The 10,985-nt window shown below is 43.9% G+C and overlaps 1 protein-coding gene across 1 annotated transcript; it reads right to left on the bottom strand.

Annotated features, from left to right (window-relative positions):
- Positions 1 to 1,799: 1,799 nt before the first annotated feature.
- On the bottom strand, positions 1,800 to 9,697 carry LOC133255118 (beta-2-microglobulin). The gene is made up of 4 exons (XM_061429722.1): positions 9,589 to 9,697; positions 3,614 to 3,889; positions 3,061 to 3,088; positions 1,800 to 2,095 (listed from the first exon to the last, which is right to left on the bottom strand). The coding sequence occupies exons 1-3, from the start codon at positions 9,653 to 9,655 to the stop codon at positions 3,075 to 3,077; spliced, it is 357 nt and encodes a 118-aa protein (XP_061285706.1). The 5' UTR covers positions 9,656 to 9,697; the 3' UTR covers positions 1,800 to 2,095; positions 3,061 to 3,074.
- Positions 9,698 to 10,985: the final 1,288 nt, after the last annotated feature.

Raw genomic sequence — 10,985 nt, 5'->3', positions numbered from 1 at the left:
ACCTATTAAAATGTTTTAAAATAATTACAGTAGGTCTATATATCAGGTTGGGAAAAAATTATGTCTTTAGGATACTTAATCTCCCTATCCATAACCTTACTCTCTCATTTTTTGTCATTATTTCAATAAAACATTATACTTTTTCCATTAAAAGCTTGACATCTTTTGTTAGCTTTATATCGGCATGTGCATTTAAACACTATTTGAACATATATAGCGTATCTATTTTATATATATTTAAGTGCTATGTCTGTTGCTATCATAAATTGCTCTTCTGTCCATGGGATTCTCCAGACAATACTGGAGTGGGTTCCTGTGCCCTTCTCCAGGGGATCTTCCTGACTCAGGGATCAAACACATGTCTCTTAAGTCTCTCGCATTGGCAGGCAGGTTCTTTACCACTAGCGCCACCTGGGAAGCCCATTTATATATATCTAAGTACTATGTCTATTGCTATTATAAATTACATATTTTTAATTTACTTTGTTACCAGTACAAAGAAATGCATTTTTATGTTTTTGTCCAGCAAATTTATTATTAGGATTAATAAGAGAATTTATCTTTTATATCTTATTGACATTTCTATATAATCTATATATAGCATCAAAGTAATACAATTTTGTTTCTTCTCTTCAAATATTTATTCTTTTTACTTTTTTTCATTGTCTTGATTTGCTGCTGGGACCTCTAGTATAACATCACTCAAAGGGGGCAGTGGGCATCTTTTTTTATTTTTTTAAAGTATTTACTTATTTAGCTGCTCTGGTGTTTAGTTGCAGCATGTGGGACTTCGGTTGAGGCGTACAAATTCTCACTGTGGCACTGAGAGCACAGAGTCTTGGCCACTGGGCCACCAGGGAAGTTCTATGGTGTAACTTCAGGAAAGATCCTTATTTCTGATTTTACCTGTAAAATACCTATAATAGACTTCTATTAATGAGTGCATGTGTCTGCTTATGTATATTAAGAAAACCTTTATAAGTCTAAGTAAATTTGCCTTTTTCCCCAGCTATGAGTTTTTTATGATAAATTCACTGAGTATTGGAAAAAAACATTACTACCACTCCATAAGCTCCTATGCCATCTTCTAGTTGGATATTAAACATTCAGCCTATGTTCTTTTTGAGGACAGCCCAAAAATATATTGTACATATTTAAATTACCAAAAAGTCTGTAACTTTACCCTTCAGGGTAAAAAGTCCATCAAATACTTTAACATTGTTTACTCTTTCTACACTTAGGTTATTGTGTTTTATTTTTCTAACAACTTTACCAACCATTACTATTTTATATTTAGATTACAAAATTGATACATTTCTATTACTCTCCCTTTTCTCTCACTAGGCCTTCCCTCTGCCTCAAATGTATCATTTAGATGCTTAGTGAGGATCTGACAGGTGCAGCAATCTTAGTTATCTAATAATGTTTATCATGCAGTCATTTTTTTTTAAAGATTTTTATTGAATAGAGAATTTTAGGTAGGAAGTTGTTTCATCACATTCATGATGACTTTCTATGCTATGTTCTGGATCCCACTGACATTGAGAAGTCAGCTGTTCTTCCTTTGAGAAGCTGCACACAATGTTTTACCATTGTTTTAGTGAAACAACATATATAGTGAAACCAGGCACAACCAAGTTTCTAACAGATATAGGAGATAACATATAAATTTTATATGGCAAGATGCTTCATCTACAATCTCCATAATTCTAAAAATTAACAAATTTCCATAACTCTAAAAATTATCTTTCCAAAATTTTCCCAAAATTGTAACCAAAGTTACAAAATTGGAGGCTTACTTTAACGTGCATAAGTATCTTATTACCCAGTTTTGTATGCAGAAGACACCCAGATGTTGATGTTAAATCTGAAATTGTCTTCCCCACCTCTAAGATGCCAGCACCTCCACTGCAGACACCTGCCTAGGAATGTCAAACATGGACATGTAGCACCCAAGGTAAAATTATAAAGAAGGTATTTGTGGTAACATGAATATGACTTCTGATTATGTGCATAAAGCATAAAAGCATATCAGTATTAAAGAGCAGGGAAACAGAATTTTCCAGATATTATACCAAATGAAGAATGTTCAAATCTGAAAAAAAAAGAGAAAAGGAATAATAATAAATACATTTATTTTAGATCACAGCACCACCAAACTTATCTAACTTTCACTGTATAAATCTCTGTTGATAAAACTGCAGGTGATTTTGCAAACCATTTAGTTTATCCCATTGGTTCTCCTACAACCTTAGACAAGAGAGTGCTGGTATTAGAGTTCAGATCCTCGCTCTAACATTTAGTAACTGTGTGACGCTAGGCAGGTCAGCCAAACTCTCTGATGCTCTTGCAAATTAACCTCCCTGTCCTACAGTGCAATAGGAAATTTGAATAGGTTTTCCATGCCAAGATACACTGAGTAATAAAATTTCCCAGAAAAGCTGGATTATCTGCCTCTGGCCTCCACCTGAAGTGGCAGAGAAGTCCAATCCCTCCCTGTTTCATGCTGCTAGAGTTAGGTGCTAGAGCTGCAATACATCTGTTACAGTGTCTTTACATTGAGTTACAACAATCTTGTTTCCACCTCTCTCCTCTATTGGACTGGGAGCTTCAAGACCCAACTACAGTGCCCAGACACTTAGGAATGGTGTCTGTGCAGAACCATGTCACTCTTCTCTTCAGGCTATCTAGCAAAGAGCTGCCACGCAAAGGGAGGGACAGTTCACCTTTGAAGGCCCAGAGATGCCCAACATGGAAATGGCAGGAGAGCAAACACTTGCAGGTGCTGTGGGTAACAGCTGCCTCTGCCTGTAACCCCACACCTGCAGCTCCTCTGTCCTCCCTTTAGAGCGTTAGTGATGCTGGGAAAGCCACACCCAGGACTACAGCCTTCCTCATCTCCCCTGCTCCCAGGGGCAGGGAATGCGACCCCATGGGATTCTTCTCTGCCTGCTGAATTGTTACCCTGATTAATGTCTTCCAGACTGTGAGGCTTATCATATTAGAGCTGTCTGTAATGGTCCCCAGGATACTGATATTACAATAAGGTTAGAAACCCACCTCGATGGTGCTGCTTACAGGTCTCGATCTATGGAAAAGAAAACGGAGAAAGGAAACAGTTAAGTTTGACTTCAGAAATACTGCGTACTACAGAAGTCTAAAATTGTTATAAACAAAGATGGCAGAAGAGCCTGTGAAGAAAAACCTAGACCTTTCCTACCAGCCTGAGATCCCAAGCCATCCAGAGAACTGGAGGATGCCAGGGTTGGAGGGCCCTACCATAGCAGGGCTTGCACACAAGCCCCGTGCCTTCCGGAGACCCTCCTTGGTCCTGGGTGTGCCCGAGGCTGTCAGGAGAGCCAAGGAGGCCACAGGGAAGAAGCCTTGGGAGTGCCTGTGCACGTGCTACTGCTCCCCGCTCTCACTGCAGGGAAGCCACTGTTCTCAGCGACCACACTGTGCCCAGCTCTCTCAGAGGGTGCCACTACGCAGAGGTTTAATAACATTCCCTGATAATCCCAGTATGCAGATGTTTTTATATCAAAGCAGCTATATGCCGCAGCTGTGCTCAGATACAACTGTCAGTGGTTAACCAAAGAACTTGAAAACTTACCCCACTTAACTATCCGGGGTTGTTCCAAAGTAACGTGTTTCACTCGGCAGCTGTACTGATCCTTGCTGTTGGGAGTGAACTCAGCGTGGGACAGCAGGTAGAAAGACCAGTCCTTGCTGAAAGACAGGTCTGACTGCTCCGATTTAATCTTCTCCCCATTCTTCAGCAAATCGATTTCAATCTGGGGTGGATGGAACCCATACACATAGCAGTTCAGGTAATTTGGCTTTCCATCTTCTGGTGGGTGTCTTGAGTACACTTGAATCTTTGGAGGACCTGAGGAGCGGCAGGGAAAGACAGATGAAATTGCAGAGTATTCCACTTGGGGCTACCTCGGTCTAAAGCTACATCAGGCACCAAATGTTTATATTGGATCCCCCATTTCTCCCAATTCCACTTTCCCTCGGGCCAAATGACCTTCCATTTTTGCAAAAGGCCACCTCCAGTTTGTGGGATACACCACGACTTAGTATCTTTCCAACATAATTCCCCTGCACATGTCTTCCAGGCTTTTTCTAGCAGATTTTTAGTAACATCTTTTTCTGTCAATGGACATTGTGCTGTATCTTTTAAGACTTGTGTGTGGAGGCTCTCAAGAAGGCTTCATGGCTCCTCAGCACACAGAATCTATATCACTCAAGAGTCTACATGATTTGGCCCCAGTCTACTGATCGAGCTTCATTTCTCACGTCACACACCCTCCAGAGTGGCCACATCAAAACACTCCCTGATTATACCCTGTTTCAGCCCCGTCAACTATTTGCCTCACATTGACTTCTTTCTTCCTGGTCTCTTGTCTAGATGCACACCCACCAGACTTCTCAATAGGTGCCTAGCACAGAGCCCTGTACAGCACAGCTGCTTGGTAAATGGCAGGTGTAACTACTGTTACCTGCTTGCTCAGGTTCCTAACAGAGTCAACCCAAAGTATATTTCTACAGAACACAACCTGTTCATCATGTCTAGAGTGTATATGACAAATCTCTATCTGAATGTGCACCTGATTTCAGGAGCCAGACAACAAAGAAACAAAAGTGAAGCACCTACAGGGGCTGGAAAACACCTCAGATGAGTGGGTTGGGCTGGGTAAGAACAACAGGGAAGAGTGAGGACTGTGGCAAACGGGAAACATCATACTCTCCATTAGGACCAAGTGGAGTCATGCATGTGACGGTGGAATCTGCATTTTTAATGAGCATGGTCAAGTGACTTCCATACTCTGCCAGGTTGACGATATTATATGTTGCTACAGAACAGGGGGTTTGCTAATGGAGTGCATGTCTAGACACTTCATGGGAATGTAGAAAGAAAATATTATAAACTCCATTTCTCTATTAGCCAGGCCACTGTGATCAGATGTCTCTCTCTAGAAACATCCTATTATCAAAGAAAATGTCCCCAGTTGTACCAAGAGGTAGGTTGGAAATACAATGAAGCCCTGATATTTTTCCACAGTTGAAAGTGAAGATAAATCAGAAACCTCTGTGCATTTGAATTTCTAATAACTTGTTATTGTACTGTACATACTACTACAGTAGTGAAAGCACATTTTCACCCCCCTGGCATTTCCCCTTTGAGGGAGATGGGCAGGTTTGTGTGCATGTGTGGGGGGGCGGGGGTGGGGTAGGGGGTGGGGTGTTTGTTTCACTGGGTTTTTTCCTAAGAATATCACAAATGGAACCTGGAATGTCAGGTCCATAAATCAAGGCAAATTGGAAGTGGTCAAACAGGAGATGGCAAGAGTGAACATCAACAGGCTAGGAATCAGCAAACTAAGATGGACCGGAATGGGTGAATTTAGCTCAGATGACCATTATATCTACTACTTTGCACAGGAATCCCTTAGAAGAAAGGAAGTAGCCATCATGGTCAACAAAAGAGTGTGAAATGCAGTACTTGGATGCAATCTCAAAAATGACAGAATGATCTCTGTTTGTTTCCAAGGCAAACCATTCAATATCACAGTAATCCAAGTCTATGCCCCAACCAGTAATGCTGAAGAAGCTGAAGTTGAACAGCTCTATGAAGACCTACAAAACCTTCTGGAACTAACACCCAAAAAAGATGTCCTTTTCATTACAGAGGATTGGAATGCAAAAGTAGGAAGTCAAAAAACACCTGGAGTAACAGGCAAATTTGGCCTTGGAGTACAGAATGAAGCAGGGCAAAGTATAATAGAGTTCTGCCAAGAGAATGCACTGGTCATAGCAAGCACCCTCTTCCAACAACACAAGAGAAGACTCTACACATGGACATCACCAGATGGTCAACACTGAAATCAGATTGATTATTTTCTTTGCAGCCAAAGATGGAGAAGATCTATACAGTCAGGAAAAACAAGACTGGGAGCTGACTGTGGCTCAGATCATGAACTCCTTACTGCCAAATTCAGACTGAAATTGAAGAAAGTGGAGAAAACCACTAGACCATTCAGGTATGACGTAAATCAAATTCCTTATGACTATACAGTGGAAGTAAGAAACAGATTTAAGGGCCTAGATCTGATAGATAGAGTGCCTGATGAACTATGGATGGAGGTTCATGACATTGTACAGGAGACAGGGATCAAGACCATCCCCAAGAAAAAGAAATGCAAAAAGGCAAAATGGCTGTCTGAGGGCGCCCTACAAATAGCTGTGAAAAGAAGGGAAGAGAAAAGCAAAGGAGAAAAGGAAAGATATAAGTAGCTGAATGCAGAGTTCCAAAGAATAGTAAGGAGAGATAAGAAGGCCTTCCTTAGCAATCAATGCAAAGAAATAGAGGAAAACAATAGAATGGGAAAAACTGGAGATCTCTTCAAGAAAATTAGGGATACCAAGGGAACATTTCATGCAAAGATGGGCTCAATAAAAAACAGAAATGGTATGGACCTAACAGAAGCAGAAGATATTAAGAAGAGGTGGCAAGAATACACAGAACTGACAAAAAAAATCTTCATGACCCAGATAATCACAGTGGTATGATCACTCACCTAGAGCCAGACATCCTGGAATGTGAAGTCAAGTGGGCCTTAGGAAGCATCTCAAACAAAGCTAGTGGAGGTGATGGAATTCCAGTTGAGGTATTTCAAATCCTGAAAGATGATGCTGTGAAAGTGCTGCACTCAATATGTCAGCGAATTTGGAAAACTCAGTAGTGGCCACAGGACTGGAAAAGGTCAGTTTTCATTCCAATTCCAAAGAAAGGAAATGCCAAAGAATGCTCAAAGTACCGCACAATTGCACTCGTCTCACGCGCTAGTAAAGTAATGCTCAAAATTCTCCAAGCCAGGCTTCAGCAATATGTGAACCGTGAACTTCCTGATGTTCAAGCTGGTTTTAGAAAAGGCAGAGGAACCAGAGATCAAATTGCAAACATCTGCTGGATCATGGAAAAAGCAAGAGAGTTCCAGAAAAACATCTATTTCTGCTTTATTGACTATGCCAAAGCCTTTGACTGTGTGGATCACAATAAACTGTGGAAAATTCTGAAAGAGATGGGAATACCAGACCACCTGACCTGCCTCTTGAGAAATCTGTATGCAGGTCAGGAAGCAACAGTTAGAACTCTATATGGAAAAACAGACTGGATCCAAATAGGAAAAGGCTGTATATTGACACCCTGCTTATTTAACTCATATGCAGAGTACATCATGAGAAACGCTGGACTGGAAAAAGCACAAGCTGGAGTCAAGATTGCCAGGAGAAATATCAATAACCTCAGATATGCAGATGACATCACCTTTATGGCAGAAAGTGAAGAAGAACTAAAGAGCCTCTTGATGAAGGTGAAAGTGGAGAGTGAAAAAGTTGGCTTAAAGCTCAGCATTTAGAAAATTAAGATCATGGCATCAGTCCCATCACTTCATGGCAAATAGAAGGGAAAACAGTAGAAACAGTGGCTGACTTCTACAGATGGTGATTGCACCCATGAAATTAAAAGACGCTTACTCCTTGGAAGGAAAGTTATGACCAACCTAGACAGCTTATTAAAAAGCAGAGACATTACTTTGTCAACACAGGTCCGTCTAGTCAAGGCTATGGTTTTTCCATGATCGTGTATGGATGTGAGAGTTGGACTGTAAAGAGAGCTGAGCACAGAAGAATTGATTCTTTTGAATGGTGGTGTTGGAGAAGACTCTTGAGAGTCCCTTGGGTTGCAAGGAGATCCAACCAGTTCTGCCTAAAGGAGATCAGTCCTGGGTGTTCACTGGAAGGACTGATTTTGAAGCTGAAACTCCAATACTTTGGTCACCTTATACAAAGAGCTGACTCATTTGAAAAGACCCTGATGCTGGGAAAGATTGAGAGCAGGAGGAGAAGGGGATGACAGAGGATGAGATGGTTGGATGGCATCACAGACTCAATGGACATCGGTTTGGGTGGACTCCAGCAGTTGGTGATGGACAGGGAGGCCTGGCATGCTTTGGTTCATGGGATCGCAAAGAGTTGTACACGACTGAGCGACTGAACTGAACTGAACTGAAGAGGAGGAGGTGTATCAGACAGGCCTACTTTGAATCTGGCCTAACTTACTGGGGGAGTTATTTTAGCTTCTGTAGTTTAATTGAAAACTTAATTTATACCCAGACTGAAATAAAACCTACACAGGGAAAGAGCTGAAAATAGACCTCTTCCTCCCAAAGTGAATCACACTTACATGTTTTTTGTATGTCTTCTAGAAATCCCCCGTGTATTTTCCAGGCATGTATTATCTTGGAAATTTTCTAATGAACATACTTTTTAGTGTCTGCTTGTTATTTTTTGAAAGAATTCTATAGCCACAACAAAATATCAATAATAGTGATAATACAGATATCATGTGTTTTTTTGGCAAATAAATTTTAAATTCCATTTTCACATGAAAGAGAAATCCGAGCTTCAGTGTACTTAGAAGGTATCTAAACACAGTGTCCCTGACAACCTGGGTAAGTGTGTTGATTATTCAGCCCTAGTTTTACAACCTTTCTGACTGATAAACCTTCACTTACTCAAAACTGAAAGTAGAGACACACTTCATATTGGAAAGAACCAAAGGAGGAAGCCCTTTGTGAACAAAGGTCACAGCCCATACCCACCCAGCTTGCTCCCTAGAATCTCACCCCAGAAGATTGTGAAAAACGCACCAGCGACTGCCCAAGGGGCGCACCACCCGGCCAAGGCTCTGGTCAGGTTCTACTGTCTGCGACTGATCCCCTGCGGGGTTAACTTACTTCAACTTTTTAGCCTCCCTTTCCGCATTTGTGACATTCTGATGATAGGCACCGTATTTACATCGCAGACCCCTTTCACAATTAAATGACGCAGCACAGAGCGCGGGACAGACAGCTGTCAACGGGGACCTCTATGATTATTATTAAAAGCGAAGTGTAAGGAGAACAAGAGAATTAACGACGAGAATCAAGGCATTCCACGAAAGTCGCCAGAAAATTCCTCATTCTGGTTTGGTCCCTTATTTGGGGAAAAGTACAGAGGGGCAGGTGAACCTGCCCGGCTCCTGCTGGAAGCTCCAGGCCCTCAGGATGCCAGCTGGCCGACATACGCTGGCGGCGACTCCCCCAAAGCCCACGCGTTGTCTCCACCCGTTCGCAGCCCGCAACCCTGCCCTCTGGGACCCGCCAGCCCGCCCCCCACTCCAGAGATGCGCGGGGGCAGCCAGAGCCCCGCGAACCAGCGGAAGAGAATCCCTCCCCCACCTCGCCCGCCCTGAACCACATCCGCACCCAGGAACTCCGTCCCGACCCACGCGGTACCGTCCGGGCGAGCCAGGGGCTCCCTCCCCACATCCCGGGGAAGCTGGCGACCTGGGGTCGCACCCGCTCCCCACTCCCCGCCGCTTCCACCGCCCGAGACGAAGCCGGGTGCTCCTCCACCGAGCTGGGAAGGAAAACTTGGGAGCGGGACCGGGGTAGACAGAGTTAGTGCCCAGGGTGCCAAGTGGGTGTGATCGGGACAGGACGGGCTGGCGGAAGAGGGGAGAGAGGAGAGGACACTCACGCTGGATGGCGTCCAGTCCAGACAGCGACAGCAGCCCGAGAAGGACCAAGGCCACGAAGCGAGCCATCCTTGCAGCAGCTGCGCGGTGGCGGAGTGAGCGGCTGGGTTCGGCGCTCGCCTTTATAGTCCGCACTCAGGCAGCCAATCGGAAGCCTGCCCGCCGGGCCGTCACAAGTCTCCGAGCGAACTAGGCCCGGGCAGGTTAGAAACAGGCTTCCCCGTTTTCAGTTTCATTTTCTAGTAAGTCTCATGATGCTTAGGAAGGCAGGGTTGGGCTCGGTGCATTCGCTGCCTGTACTTCAGCGCCCTCTTATCTGGGGTGCGCGCCCAAGCTTGCGGCGCACACCGCTCACCCTAGAACTTCAGTGTGGACGAACCCTCGCTTTTCGGAACAGCACCGGAAAGGCTAAGGGACTTGCTTACCATGCATGCCACAGCCAGTTAGGAGCCTAGCACCTGGTTTTCAGTTGGGAAAACTGAAGCCTAGAACTGTTAAGGGTAAGGACAGAGACTGAACGGTACTGGGCAGAATCAGAACTCGGTTCGCAATTCCAGCCCAGAAATACGTTGCAAGTCTTCTGGATTCTCTGGGCAGGAAACGTTTCCAGGAACCTCGAGGCCTCATGGAGCCAGCTCAGAGAACCATCTGGTATGAAGGAGGACTTTCTTGCTTCCTGAATATGTTCCAAAAAGGAAAGGCATTTCGGAACGTCTGTGCCAAGAAACTCTGGTCCGTATCTTGCCGTTGTAATTTAAGTAATTGATGGTTTGTGGAGAAATGACCACTGAGGGTAAAAACTCGTATAAAAGCAGTAACTGCTTAGAGCATCAGAGTATCTACCGCCTCGAGGGACGTTACTCCCTGCGAATTAGCACACTAGAATGGTGGTTGGCACGGACTAGGTACTTGATGAACTGAATGAATGAGTGTACAGATGAGTGGCTGGTGAAACTCACGAAGGAAGGGACGGCTGAACATATGAGGGAATACGTGAATAAACCCTAGGATGTAGGAATTACCCCGTTACATTTTCAGGGATAGGAAAACAAAGGCTGAGGTTACAGACTGGCCTGATGCTAATGTCATTTGCGCTTGAGACACTTGGAAGATAGAGGACTGGACAATTTTAGTATGAATTTGGGTTGCATCTTCTGTGGGCTCACACAAAGAAGTTAGACCTATAGATTCTAAGAGGGTGTCAGTGTTACAAAGACTCGTTAAGAAAACCCACTCTCCGTAGATAACATAAAAAGGAGCTGACGTTACCTGGTGGCTGAGTCCAAGGATCATTTCTGGAGTGGAATACCGGGAAGAGGAAGTGAACCTGGGGGCGGAGAGTGACAGAGGTCTTGGAAATCACCCTGGTGTGCAGCTGAAGGGAGTTGGGTGGTGCTTC

The sequence above is a fragment of the Bos javanicus genome, chromosome 10 (genome assembly GCF_032452875.1).
Source record: "Bos javanicus breed banteng chromosome 10, ARS-OSU_banteng_1.0, whole genome shotgun sequence".
Taxonomy (NCBI): Eukaryota; Metazoa; Chordata; class Mammalia; order Artiodactyla; family Bovidae; genus Bos; species Bos javanicus.
This window is presented reverse-complemented; position numbering and strand designations above follow the sequence as displayed.

What these genes read in the sequence shown, in the direction of transcription:
- LOC133255118 (XM_061429722.1), bottom strand. Translation starts at nt 9,655, where the DNA reads ATGGCTCGCTTCGTGGCCTTGGTCCTTCTCGGGCTGCTGTCGCTGTCT. An exon ending in TGGACTGGACGCCATCCAGC is followed by an intron (nt 3,890 to 9,588) that starts GTGAGTGTCCTC and finishes GCCGCTCCTCAG; the next exon opens with GTCCTCCAAAGATTCAAGTG.